This window comes from Podarcis erhardii (assembly GCF_964252035.2).
Source record: "Podarcis erhardii genome assembly, chromosome: 7".
Lineage (NCBI taxonomy): Eukaryota > Metazoa > Chordata > Lepidosauria > Squamata > Lacertidae > Podarcis > Podarcis erhardii.
This window is the reverse complement of record NC_138511.1, coordinates 26,651,369-26,666,032: the sequence shown is the minus strand read 5'-3', so window position 1 is coordinate 26,666,032 and position 14,664 is coordinate 26,651,369. Positions and strand designations below refer to the sequence as shown.

At 48.4% G+C, this 14,664-nt stretch overlaps 1 protein-coding gene across 1 annotated transcript in view; it reads right to left on the bottom strand.

Annotated features, from left to right (window-relative positions):
* LOC309346872 (kazrin-like) overlaps positions 1–14,139 on the bottom strand; it is a 212,993-nt gene extending 198,854 nt beyond the window's left edge. Inside the window, exon 1 of the mRNA XM_081871167.1 lies at positions 13,665–14,139. Within this exon, the coding sequence (XP_081727293.1) occupies positions 13,665–13,917 (253 nt within the window). The 5' untranslated portion in view covers positions 13,918–14,139. The remainder of the gene's footprint in view (positions 1–13,664) is intronic.
* Between the last annotated feature and the right edge of the window lie 525 nt (positions 14,140–14,664).

Here is a 14,664-nt window from a genome sequence, read left to right as displayed (position 1 = left end):
CTTCCCCACTCTTTGCAAAAGGTCTGGCCTGCTCATGAGGTGCGGTAAGGCAGTCAGCTCAGGAGGCAAGCTGGGGACAGTTGAGAAGGGCTGCAAATCTGGGAACAACTTGCCCCTGAACTTGTTGCCCGCGGCTGCCACCTCCTCCTCTTCCTCTCTGGCCTCCTTTTGATTCCCCTGTCACATGCTGGGACTTCCCTGGGCCTCCTCCAATCACGTCAGGCAATGGCGGCGGCGGCAGCAGCAGTGTCAAGGGGCCGACAGGAAGATCAGGTCATCCACAGGTCAGAGAGGGAGACGTGAGGCTAGCCTGCAATTAGTTTCTTTATTAAGGAAAAGGGGGAATACAAGGAAGCTCATAAAGGCAACGCCCTGTTGGGGTTTGAGCTTGCAGTCATAGCACCAGGTGGTTTGGCAGCAAGCTCAAACCCTAACGCCCTCCATGAAGAAGTTGCCCGAACTAGTGTGCAGCCCCTCCTTTGCTCTCTAGCCAGCGTGGTGTAGTGGTTAAGAGTGGTGGACTCGTAATCTGGTGAATCAGGTTCGATTCCCTGCTCCTCCACATGCAGCTGCTGGGTGACACACTTCTTTGAAGTCTCTCAGCCTCACTCACCTCACAGAGTGTTTGTTGTGGGGGGAGGAAGGGAAAAGGAGATTGTTAGCCACTTTGAGACTCCTTCGGGTAGTGATAAAGCAGGATATCAAATCCAAATTCTTCTTCTTTCTCTTCCTCTTCTTCTTCTTCTTCTGGGCTCCACCTCTATAATCTTCTGCTATAGCAAGAAGCAGGAGCCTCTCTCTGTGCTTGCCTGGCTCATTGCTCAGCAACATGGAACATCCTTCACGTTCTGGAAGCCAGCGGGGCCCGAGAGCCTTCAGCAGAGCCTGTCCTGTTGGTGTTGCGGGAGAGATGCAGATCTGGTTCCCCTCTGTCGTCTCTGTTGGAGTCTGCATCCAAACTAGGAACCTCATCACCCTGTTCTGTGCTGAGCCACCTGCCTACGTCTGCTACTCCGTGATGCCTCATGCTTTCAGCTTCTAGTACCTCCCAGCTTGTCCCCTCCTCCGAGGTGTGGCCAGTATCCTACCACCAGGATCCGGGATCTAAGTCGTCATCTTCTGTGCCCTTCCTGGGGGCCTCTTGGGCAAGTGCCTCCCACAACTCTTCCTCATCCAACCAGACCCTGACAGGCGAAAGAGGTGGGGGTGCCATTTTCTGTTTTGCCTCAGGTGGCCAAATATCCTGGGCTAGCCCTGTTTATCAGGAGTTGGCCAGTGGCCAATTCTGACAAGTTGCCCCTTAGCAAAACACTGTATTTGGGCTTCATCTCCTTCCTCACTCTATTTTGCCATCACGTTTTCCAGCACCTCTCCCCTCTCTCTTTTTAGGCTGTTCTTTCTTTCTTTCTTTCTTTCTTTCTTTCTTTAAGTTGCAAGTTGAACATTGAAACGGATTCTTCGCAAAAGCACTTCTGGGACCACACAGAAAAGGGTTTTCCTCTACTTTCCCTGCAAGTACCAGCATTAAATTGCTGACAATTTTGTGCAATACATGTTAAGATTATCTTCTAAATAAAAAGCGAAGAGGTTTCCACCACTACCGCCGGTTGGTCCTCAGACAGCAAACAAGACCTTCTGCTATTCAGATAATACAACCGAGGAATTCTATTGTTTCCACATTTTTTTCTGACTGGCTAATGCATCCAAAGGAATCTGATCTTTCCAGTCGTTCATCAAATTACTGCTTCTCACGGAGCAAACCTGATCCTTTTAAAGCGATCCTTAGAGGAAACAGAAAAACAATTTGTGTGTGCACTCACACACATACAAACACGTAAAGAATCATTTTCCACCCCCCCAAAAAACTTGTGAAATCTGATACTGAACAAAATTGCAAATAAGTCAGGTTAAAAAATAATAAATAGGAAGGAGGAGCAAACTTCCTTCTTGTTAACAGTATACAAGAGGCTTTTGTGAGTTTGTCTGCCTGCAAGTTCCTGCAATAACACCACATGATTCTGTGTCTATTCTGTCAAAACACTTTCCAATTATGCTCCCAGCAATTTGGGCTGGCACCAAGAGATGACTACAGACATACGATGGTGGCTTTAAACAGAGTCAGGCTGTTGGTCCATGTACTCCAGGGACTACAGCTCCCATCATTCCTGACCATTGACCATACAGACTGGACGCGATGAGCGCCGGAGCCCTACAGCATTGGTTCTTCTCCATCAATCTAACCTGACTGGCAGTGGCTCTTCAGAGAAAGGTCTTTCCCCCATCACCAGCTCCTTGACCCTATGTAGAAGATCTCAGGTTTATTCTCTACCACGTTTGGAAAAACTTTTGGTCCTCCAGATGTTCTTCAACTACAACTCATAGCTGTGCTCATTGGGGCTGATGCGAGTGGTCGTTCAGCAATAACTGGGGAACCACAAGTCCTTTACCCCTATTCTACATGCAACACAGATGTCTCCACCACCGAGTTAGACACCCTCCTCTGAATTACATTTTCCAGGGTTTGATCACACACACCATGCCCTCATGCCAGGCTAGATGAGTCTGGGGTGCCCATCGAGATCAGGTGCAACAGAAGAAACACTGGCAAAATGAAGTAAACATGCTTGCATTTGAACCTAAAACAGGCATGGGGAACCTTTTTAAGCATAAGGGCCACATTCCCCCAAAGGCAGTCTTCCAGGGGCCACATCCCAGTGGTGGGCGGGGCCAGAGGCAAAAGTGGGCAGGGCAACAAATGCAAATTTTACCTTTGCACAGTAAGCTACTCACACACCCCTCTCTATCCTCTAACCAGGCAAACAAATGGTGTTATCAGAGTTCAAGGTCACATGCACAAAAACACCCAAGGAGCGTGCAAAGCAGGAGTCATGAGGGGACATAGCTGAGGAGGTGTAGCCTTGGAAAGAGTCCCAAAAGCCAGGCTGAGAGGCCTGGAAGGCTGCATGTGCTTCCAGGCCTGAGGTTATCCACCCCTGTTTTAAACAAAGAAGTTGATATGAATTACACAGGTGAAGGGTGCCAGTGGAAGAGGCAGAATGCCTCAACTGATATTTCCTGAGGGTTTTTGTTCTTTTTTTGACAGTGGAATGGACTACCTTGGAAGGTGGTGCGACTCTCCTTCATTGGAAATTTTAAAGCAAAAGTTGGACATTGACCTTTCAGAGATTCTTCAGCTGTGATTCCTGCATTCCAGCTATGACCTGCATTCCCTCCAACTTCACGATTCTATGATTCTAGGACAATGCAATATAAGTTGGCAAAACACCTGCAATGTTTGAGCCCCATCATTTTCAGAACTCTGGACAGAACATGATTGGGATTTATTTTTATTTATTTTTTGAACTCTTCCCATTTGATTCTGGCTTCAAAATACAGTCAACTGCTGATATTTTGTTTGTTTTTATTCTCTGCAAATGGTGGCAGAGATTCTGTCTCTCACTTTACATAGCAGATATTTTATGTATGTGCAGTTTGCTTAATTTGGGAAATAAAATTAAAATGTGCATGCGAAGAAGCAATATGGCAAAATTGGGTGATAAAAATTACGGCTGAAGCTTTCCATTGATCCAGTCAATCAGTGTGTGGCAATTAATTTTGATCCAATAGGATAAAAGCTATGGATGCCTTTCTATGTGTTTGGGGGCGCCAAGGCCAGATTAAAGTGGCTGGGGGCTGTGGTGCAATTTCCAAAAGAGCACTCCCTCTCCTAGAAAGAACATGTGAAATAATGTACCACAAAATAAGTCTCGTGCTATCTTCAAGTCTAACAAATTTATCATGATGGAACATTTATATACTACTACAAATACTCTGAGCACTGCTGTTTCACAACTCTCAGCAGAGCACAAACAAAAACATTTTGCCAAACTTTATAACCTAAAAGAAAATACTCTCAGTATGTGCAGTTCCACATTTTGAACTCACTTAACTCTTCATTGTTTTTGCAGTCTAACCTACCTCATGAGACCATTGCACAGATAAAATGCAAAATGAGACTTAGTGGTTGCATTGCAGGCATCAAATTTAGATTCCCTTAAAAAGACTGAAGCATCTTTGTGCATTGAAAGAGTCATGCTTTTTCAGCCAGTCCCCCTGCAAATGAGTGTAGTCTGCAGTCTGTAGATTCCTGTAGTCTGTAGTCACTGGGGTCGGGAACTGTGGCACTAAAGCAGGTTTCCCTCTAATCTCACGCAGAATTTCAGAAATGTGGCCAGGGTTGTCTCTACCATTGGGCAGAGTGGAGCAGCCACCTTAGGCAGCAGGACTTGTGGCAGGGTGGAGGTGGTCAAGTGAGAGCCAGAGGTGATGGTCAGGTGTTGGAGGACCCAGCTGCATACACCCCATGAACTGCACCCTTTAAGCTATCCTTTTAGCCTCAGGTACAGTGGAGGAAAGGGACGTGGGTGGCGCTGTGGTCTAAACCACAGAGCCTAGGGCAGGGGTAGGCAACCTAAGGCCCATGGGCCAGATGCAGCCCAATCACCTCCTCAATCTGGCCCGCGGATGGTCCGGGAATCAGTGTGTTTTTACATGAGTAGAATGTGTCCTTTTATTTAAAATGCATCTCTGGGTTATTTGTGGGGCATAGGAATTTGTTCATCCCCGCCCCCCCAAAAAACATAGTCCAGCCCAGCGCATGGTCTGAGGGCGGTGGACCGGACAACAGCTGAAAAAGGTTGCTGACCCCTGGCCTAGGACTTGCCGATCAGAAGGTCGCGGTTCGAATCCCCGTGACGTGGTGAGCTCCCGTTGCTTGGTCCCTGCTCCTGCCCACCCAGCAGTTTGAAAGCACATCAAAGTGCAAGTAGATAAATAGGTACCACTCCGATGGGAAGGTAAACGGCATTTCCGTGCGCTGCTCTGGTTTGCCAGAAACGGCTTAGTCATGCTGGCCACATGACCCGGAAGCTGTCTGCGGACAAACGCTGGCTCCCTCGGCCTACAGAGATGAGTACGCAACCTCAGAAATGTCCACAACTGGACCTAACAGTCAGGGGTACCTTTACCTTTACTTTTACAGTGGAGGAAACTGTCCCTAACTTTAGCACTGAAGAAAAAAATCAACTGTCAGTCTTGCATGTGGAACAGGGAGGGCAGCACCATCTTGCCCTTTGCTTTAGGCTATAAAATGGCTTGGATCAGCCTTAGTGGAGGACAAGCTCAGAGGTCAAGCCTTGCCCTTTGGCAAAGAACAATATTTGGGTTGACCAGCTAAAATGTGTTGTCCACTGGTGGGGATTGCTGCCCTATATATTGTGATTGGTTCCAACACGATGACTTCAGAGAGGGGAAGGAGAGATAGAGAGATACCCCCCCCCCAATTAATTATTCCCAGAGTTGCACAGTGAGTTGGGAACCAGCTCCTGCCACCATTTTATGGAATGCTAATTGGTTTTACATGCGCGTGCACACACAAAAACAACTCCAGTTATTCTGCAATAGTTCCACAGACCCCAGTTCCAGACTTGCCCACCTGTTTACAAAGCAGAGGCCTAATATTTGCTGGGCAAATCCTGACGGCGCACTAAACACATTTGATGTTAGATTAGTTTGTTTAAATGGCTAGAACTCCCCGCACGCTGGAAACAGCTAAATATTACAACTTTGATGGAACAAATCCCCTAAACGAATCTCTAAATCAATTTGCACTGACGAGCATTGGCAATGCAAGCACAGCTGATGGGAAGGAAGAGGGTGAGGGGAATGCAGCCTGAAGGCAAAGAGGGAGGGGGCCACACAAGATGCTCACACACATGTACTGTGTGCACACTGCATGCACACAGACACAGCACTGAAGACAAAGGGTGCAATGCTGAAACAAAGAGACACTCTGAAGATCTTTGCACATCCCAAGCCAAGCCACCACCAGGTGAGACCCTACCCAACAAGGAGCACAGATCCAAGCAAGGATGTACGGTACGTTGAATCTTGCTGGAAGCAGCAATGGCTTTTCTGAAACACTGGGAGCTGCCTTCAGACCAATGGGCCGTCGAGCTCAGCACTGACCAGGAGCAGCCAAAGTGGCGAACTTCAGATGGACTGCAGCTCCCATCTTCTCTGCCCATAGGCCATGTTGGCTGGGGTTGATGGGAGGTGGAGTACAACAGGACCTGAGTAGCACCCCATAAGCTACAACTGGGATTTGTCTAGTTTAGCCAGAAAGGGGCTAGAGCAGCCTTTCTCAACCTGTGGGTCCCCAGATGTTGTTGAACTACAACTCCCATCACCCCTAGCTAGCAAGGCCAGAGCTCAGGGATGATGGGAGTTGTAGTCCAACAATATCTGGGGACCCCCAGGTTGAGAACTGCTGGGCTAGAGGGAAGGTATGAACATAAGAAGAGCCTGCTGGATCAGGGCCAAGGTACATCTAGTCCAGCACACTGTCCCCACAGTGCCCAACCAGGTGCTCCAATGATGATGATAATAATAATAGTGATAATAATAGTGATAATAATGATGATAATAATAATAATAATAATAATAATAATAAATTTTATTTATATCCCGCCCTTCCTAGCCATAACCGGGCTCAGGGCAGCTAACGTCTAAATATAAATACTGTACGTTAAAACATAAAATTCAGCAATTGACTGAAATACAGCTTAAAACTGGATTAAAATCAAGTAAGATCAGAAGGCAACCGTCCAATTATGACTATAGGGGTTGGGAACCTTAGGTACTCACCAGGCTCAGCTATTTATACGAGCTGGTGAGAGGAGTTAGAGAGGCCTCTTATATACAGGGTCTTGTAGGAGGAGAAGGGTCAGACTAGGTCCCAACCAAAGGCCTGGCGGAACAGCCCTGTCTTGCAGGCCCTGCAGAAAGATGCCAAGTCCCACAGGGCCCTGGTCTCTTGTGGCAGGGCATTCCACCAGGCTGGGGCCAGGGCTGAAAAGGCCCTGGCTCTGGTTGAAGCCAGTCTAATATCCTTGAGGCCCAGGACCTCCAAGATGTTATTGTTTGCGGACCGTAGGGTCCTCCACGGGGCATACCAGGAGAGGCAGTCCCGTAGGTATGAGGGTCCTGTGGATATTTTCACCCTCTCCCATTGCAAGAATCTCCTGATTTTTTCAGAAAGGAGGAGGCGGAAACTGCTCTTCGCTTCTTCCGCTCCTGCCTGACTCTGTGGGGAGTCTGAGTGTTATCTATGTAGTGATTAGATGGCTGAGTGAGAGCTGTAACACTCAGGCAAGTCAGTAGCTCTTTAGTGTTTAGTTTGTAGCAGCTATTAGAAAATACAGAAGTTATGCTTCACAGCTTTCTTCTGTGTTCATACTCTGCTGAGTTTGGTGCTCACAACTCACAATTGTGGGTCCAGTGCACTTAGACCTAATTTCTAGGAGTGGAAGGTCTCTGGAAGTGCTCCAGTTTGTCTGAACCAGGGCAGAACCAGTTGTTGAGCCCAGTAGCTGGAATCGGTTCAAAGGCGTACTGACAGGTCCCAGGTCGTATAGGGCTTTAAAAGTTAGAACCAACACCTTAAACCTGACCCTGTACTCCACCGGGAGACAGTGCAGCTGATGTAGCACTGGATGAATGTGATCCCGCGGCAAGGACTCCGTAAGTAGTCTCGTCGCGGCATTCTGCACCCAATGGAGTTTTTGGGTCAGAATGAGAGACACACAAAGCAGGACCCAAGTAAAACAGCATTCTCCCCACTTGTGATTCTGAGCAACTGACATTCAAAGGCATTACTGCTTCTGTCAGTGTTAGAACATGGCCATCATGGTTAGAAGCCATCGCCAGCCCTAGCCTCTATGAATTTGTACCCTCCATTCAGACTGCAAATGGGAAAACACAGCAAGAGGAGAGTCGCTCTCTGCAAGAACGGTTAGGTACCAATGCATCTCCACCTACAAATCAGATGGGAGAGCAGCATCTGCTGGAGAGTGTTCCATGCTATGGTTATCTGCCTGGTTCAGACTGTAGATACGTGTGGTCCATTCAGCTCAGTACCATCCATATTGATTGGCAGAGGTTCTCCGGTTGTTTCAGAGGAACCATTCCCAGCCATACTGGGAGATGCCAGGGGCTGAACCTGTGACCTGCACAACAGTTGATATGCCACTGAGAAACCTCTCTCTGAGCTTTCATCAGTTCCTCCTCCTTCATTTGGGGAGAGGGCTGAGAGAAGAGACCTCTCCCTCATGCCTGGGTTAGTTTGTGTTAGTTTGCACTTCGCCAAACATTGCATATTCTCCATCTCAAAGGGCCTCCCTAGGCAGAGATGTGGTGCAGCAGATGTCTCTTATGTTTCCCACACCCACAAACATGTATACAGAGTTTGCTGTTCCTGAAAAATATGTACTTTGTTTCATAAAATTATTGTAACAGAATGGATGGATACAATAGCACTAATTGAATGAAACACTTGCAATCACACTGTGGGTCCCCCACCCCTTTAACTACAGTGATACCTTGGGTTACAGACCCTTCAGGTTACAGACTCCACTAACCCAGAAATAGTACCTCGGGTTAAGAACTTTGCTTCAGGATGAGAACAGAAATCGCGCGGCAGCAGCGTGGCGGCAGTGGGAGGCCCCATTAGCTAAAGTGGTACCTCAGGTTAAGAACAGTTTCAGGTTAAGAACGGACCTCCAGAACAAATTAAGTTCTTAACCAGAGGTACCACTGTACGGGGACATGTCAGGGCAGGGAGATGTTTCTCTGCCAACACAAAGCATGAGAAGAAGAATTTAACCCTACCCCCTGCACAACTGCAACAAAAACCATGCTGCAGTTAGGCAGGGGTGGGGTGGGGAGAGGATTAAATCTCACCTTCTGATGCACTGTGATAGATATTTCAAAAGGTTTTGATAACAGGGACTGAAAATGTATTTCACACAAACATAGGCTTGATTGTGCGAGCTATATATTACGAACTATTTTGTATTGCCTGTATGTTGACATAATAAACAGTTCATGGGCGGGAATAATAATAATAAATTTTATGCCTTTTAAGAAACACTTCTAAGAGTAGCACAAATCTGCCAGCTGAAGCAGGTTGCCCAGTCTTATCTAATGGTAGGACTGGCCCCAGATGATGCTGAATCACTTACTATGTAAGACACACGTTTTGCAAAGGCAAATAATACAATCAACAACAACAAAACTCTAAACCAAAAATGCACTGTAATCACACACCAGGATCTAGCTCTGCAAGTTGTAAATTAAATTCAAGCCATTCAGATGTTCACAAAGCATAATCAGCAGAAGCCAACAGGAAGTCAATGATCTCATTCATTCCCTACACAGACTTATGCTGCAATCCTATACTTACCTGGGAGTAAATCCCATTGAACTCAGAGGGAGCTTACTTCCGGGTAGTTGGTTGTATGGGGCTCTTGTGCAAATTTTACCTAGACCAGGCATAGGCAAACTCTGGCCCTCCAGATGTTTTGGAACTACAATTCCCATCATCCCTAGCTAACAGGACCGGTGGTCAGGGATGATGGGAATTGCAGTCTAAAAACATCTGGAGGGCCAGAATTTGCCTATGCCTGACCTAGACCATCAATCCAAGTGGTCCATCGTAGCATTCCCCCACATGTGGCTCATAAAACCTGTGCAAATGGGTCCCAGGTTTTATCAGAAAACCCAAAGCATTGTTCCTTGCAATCCATCATTTGCATGAGGAATGCCTTTTACAACTTTTGTCTCGTTGGCATGGTGCAATGCTGTGTTGACACTTGTCACTGAACATCTGAACAGCTGAAGTCTTACATTAACACATGGGAACCGCTCTCTGGCAGCTGGAAGCAGTGAAGGTCTCAGATTCAAAATTCATGCAACAATAAATTGTTGGTCACCATAGCAAGTAAATTTGGACTTATGGGTTGCCATGCCGAAAAGGTTGGGACTTGGGAACCCTCAATCTATCAGACCACAGTTACGTGTTAAAAAATGTTGACTTCTTCATAATTCAGTGGTGCCCACTGGGAATATCCTGTTTGGCAGATATATACATTTATCATATACTTTGGAGGGCTTCCTTTGGCTGGTCCAGGTGTGCTGCCTGAGCCACCATGTTTCCCAGCTTGGTTTTCTTTTGGCAAACACCATCCCAAATGAGCTTAGCTTTCGTGTCTGAGTGCACCTTGGCTGTGGGAAGGAGAGATTACTGCACCTAGAGTCCCCGTTCCCTTCTGTATGCAAGGTGGATGCAAAGCAGAGGAGGAATTTGCAATTTCTACAGAGGTCAGGCAGTGCACAACACATATAGACCCATGCTCACACTCTCAACCCTACTCACAGCAATCAGGCTTCATTAGTCTAGATCAGGGGTAGCCAGCATGTTTCCTTAAAGATGCGGTTAGATCCCAACTCTCATTAGCACCAATCAATATGGCCAGTGGTCAGTAGTCCAACATCATTGGGAGGGTACCACATTGGCCATGTTTAGATACAAGCCAGGTCTGGATGCATGAGTGAGTGGGTGGGTGTTTAACAGAATTGTACATTTTTGCAAATGTTGGTTCAGCCTCTGCACCTCATGCTACACCACTGGCAGGTTGTCACCCAAGGCTGCCATGTCTTGCACACTCATTTGGGAGTCCATCTCACCAAATTCAGTGGATGTTATTTCTTAGGAAGGTAGGATGCTGCCTTATACCAAGGCAGACAACTGGTCCATCTATCTCAATACTGTCTAGGGATCAGAATTGAAGCGTTTCAGATTGGGGACATTTCTAGCCCTTCCTGAAGAAGCTGGAGATGTTGGGACCTGGAACCTCCTGCTCAAAGAGCAGATGTTCAGCCAGTATGGTGGGCAAATAGGCCAATTTCAGTTTCACATTCTCTCAATCTTGAGTTCCGTTCTCCAGTCTTCCACATCTGTTTGCAATTTTAACAACAAAAAAATGAAAAGCCACCAATGTTTCAGCGCACATGCAATTTCCCCCCAATATACCATTTTTTTGCAGAGCAATTTCTCCTAATAGAATTCATTCTCACTTATATATGCATTTTTAAGCACACTTGGTGCACAATACTTGGCTGGAGATCTCAATTGCAAAATTCAGCAAAGTGCAAATTTCAGATGATGGCTCTGTTTCAAACCACACATTGTTTCAGAAAGTGAAGATGAGGTAGGATTGCCTAGAAATGCAAACTAAATCCACATTCTCTCCCCCACCCTTCCAATCCTATCTACCACTAAGATACAGTCCTACTGCAGAATTCTGACTGAACCTACCCAGGATCACCTTGCAAGTTGAAATTCATAATCAGTGAAGCCACCCTGTCTGCGGCACAGAGGGCACCCAGACACTTTTAAACATTCTAGCTGTTTTAATGTGGGAATGTGAGGGGTACGGACTGCAGCTGGCATAGCGGAGAGCTGAACATACCTCAACAATCAGGAAAGCAGGTTAGATATATCACATTAATGAAACGGATTTAGGAGTCACAACCAGCCACGACTTTCATCGCTATTGCATAATGGGGAGGTGGGGGAGATTCCCTCCCATCCAACAAAATAAGTGAGAGAGATACTAAAGGGATGATCAGGAGCCATTCAGCTCCCATTTCCTAACTCTGATGTAAAAATTAAGAGGATAAATCACTCATTGAACAGCCTGAAGAGCCCCATGTTACATCGTAGAGCTATTCCTGTGCAATTTACAAGACACACTGCTTCAAAGTCTCCTTAAGTTTATTTCATTTCCACAAACAAGGGGGGAGAATGCAGAAATGCGGAGCGGCTGTTTTATATGAGGGAAGTCAGACCTGCCAGAGGCACTTTCCCAGCCATTTCCTCATTATAACACACATACCTAACTGTCCGTTTGCCTTTTGCACATCTATTCTCTCTTGCACTTTTTTTTTTTACACCATCACATATCAAGCTGCTTTCATCGCAATGCCAGGTCGCCCAGCTTGCTTAACTCTCCCTGTCTCTCCTCTCACAACCAATAAATCGGAATGACAACAACACACTTTCTGAATCAGATTCAAGGCATTGACTGGAACGTGAACAGAGGGGCAAATCCGGAAACCAGAGGAAAGCAAACAGAAAACACAAACTGCCGATTTGAAATGGAGAAGGGGGGTTGGGGGGAGAGAGAAGAAAGCATTCTTAAAATTCCTACCATTTTGATAACTGCATTTCAAACTAATTACTCTCTGCCAGCAATTTAATTTGGGGGTGGGGGAAAGCAAAGGAAGATTCTGCTCTTAACCAGAGCCACACACACCAGAAATGCTATCATGACATCATCACTCCAACACGGTATTTGCAGGACTCCCTGTGTCTAAGCAGGTCCACTGCAAGGTTTGGAGCGGCTTTCAAAAGCACCTCACATTTGCCTTTATGGATGACCAAGGTGCAAACAAAGCAGGAGAATGTGCCTCCGAACGCCACCAAAACGCTGCTGTCACACCTCTTAAAGAACTGACATCATCGTGCATAAGCACAGGAGGAAAAACTGCTGGACAAAGGCCATATTCTACAAGGTGCCAGTTTTGAAGGCTGCCCATTGATCCATCTTTCCCATTGAATACAACAAGAGACAGGCAGGCAGGCAGGCAGGCAGGCAAAGAGAACAGCCTAGTGTCAAATAATTCTGTCCTGTTTCAGTCCAGACACTCTACACAGCACCTCCTTCGTACAAACGCAAACCACCTCTCTTAACATTATTGCAGAAGTCTGAAGAAAGGGAAGGTGGTTCGCGAGAGCAGTCCGCTTCACAAACAACCCTGCACCACAATTCTCCCTGCAAAGCACAGGGTCGCAATTCTCTTGCAAAAAGATTGTTTAGCTGGATGAAATCCAAGGTGAGGATAGAAGAGGAGGAAGGGGGGTGAACAGCAACTTACCACAATACATTAGAGATGCAAACAATGAATTGCAGCCTCCCTAGAAAAGGACAGTGGTGGGGGAAACTCCAAACAGAAGTGGAATTAAAGCAAGTTTAAAGATATTGCAAGAAACCAGGGGAAAGCCAAGAATGGAGGCATTCTTCCAGGAAATAATGCACAGGAATTGGGGCGGGGGGGGCATGTTGAAAAAGACCTTGAGGAATCCAAAGTTTGCACAAACACAAACCTAGTTTGCAATCCTCCACAGACTTATTGGGTAGTAAGTCTTGCTGAGCATTGGGAGGGGGGTACTGACTTCCGTGCAAGCACATGTATGCAATTGCAAAGGGAGGGGGGGGGCGTGCAGAGCGGGCTGCATCCCTTCGCACGCTTAACTCGCCGCTGACTGCAACCGGGCTTTGCTCTGGAGTAAGCAAAGCAGAGGATCGTTCTGCTAGGCTGCCATTCTCTGCAGGATATGTTTGGGGTGGGCGGGTGGAGTTGAGAAATAAACCCCACTGCACAAAGGGGGGCGCCTGCAACCCCAACGCGCGATTGCCACCAGGACTGCCACGAACAACACTTTACTCCCGAGTCAGCCTGCATAAGACCCGGCTGAGTGTCAGCCGAGCAAAAAGAGGGGTGGGTGGGAGAGAGAGAGAGGATGTTCCAAGGTAATCAGCGACCCCCTCCCCTCCCATCCTTAAGACACATGCTCAAGACACATTAGTCTCCCACCCCAAAAAAGAGACCCCTCAAAAAAGGAGCTTATTGGGAAGAGACCATCCTCCCACCCCTTCCTCAAAACGGCCCCGATCCCCGCCTGGGCGCAGTGCCCCGCTTACCTTGCAGGCTGGGCTGGCTGTTCTCCATGGCGCCGCCGGCCGCGGCCATCTCCGTGGCGTTGGGGCTGCTGTTGCTGCTGCTGCCGCTGCCTCCTCCGCCTCCGCCTCCTCCTCCGGCGCCGGAGCAGGCGCTGAGCTCGGCCAGTCTCCGGCTGGTGGCTGTCAGCTCGGCTCGCAAGGCGCTCACCTCCTGGCCGGCCGCCTGGAGGGCTCCGTCGATGCGCAGGGCCAGCTGCTGGTTGCCCTCCATCATGCTCAGGATTTTGGCCTGCGGGACGGACAAGGCAGGAGGCTCAGGAGCCGCGAGAGACGCCGCATCGCGCACCCCGGGCGGGCTGACTGGCCGGCTGGTTGGCTGGCTGGGGAGCGGGCCTTTTCCCGGGGACCGGGGCACCTCCGCCCGGGCAGGCGACCTGTTGGATCCCCCTTCCTCGCCTGCAACGCGGCGCGGCCAGCGGCAGCCGCTCGCCCAGGGAAAGCAGCGCCGAGAAAGGCGGGGAGGGCGCTTTAAATGGAGCCTACCATCTGGCCGCCGAGCTGGAGGGGGGAACGGCGAGGAGCGCCGGAGAGGCGCGAAGGGCGCTGGCAGGAGGCCCGGTGGCGCCTCCCTGCCTCCGCCCGCGATGCAACCGTCGGAGGAGGAGGCTGAGCCGAGCGGGAGGGAGGGAGGGAGGGGAGCGGGTCCGGCGCGTCTCGCACACGCGCCGAGGGTCCCCAGAGGAGAGAGGGGGCTCCGCTGGGCACTGCCCTCCCCTTGGCTTTAGGTGATGATGATGCAAGCTGCCTTATGGGCTTTTGCACAGCATCATTTATTTTATTTTTTATTTTATTTTATTTTATTATCATGCGTTAGACTGGAAGAAGTTTGCACGGGTTCCCTAAGGGTCAACTCGTCCAACCCCCAGCCATGCAGGAATCACGGCTGAAGCAGCACTGGCAGATGGCCCCCCATGGGCGTAGCCAGGATTTATGCTGGGGGGGGGTGGCAAGGACACCCACC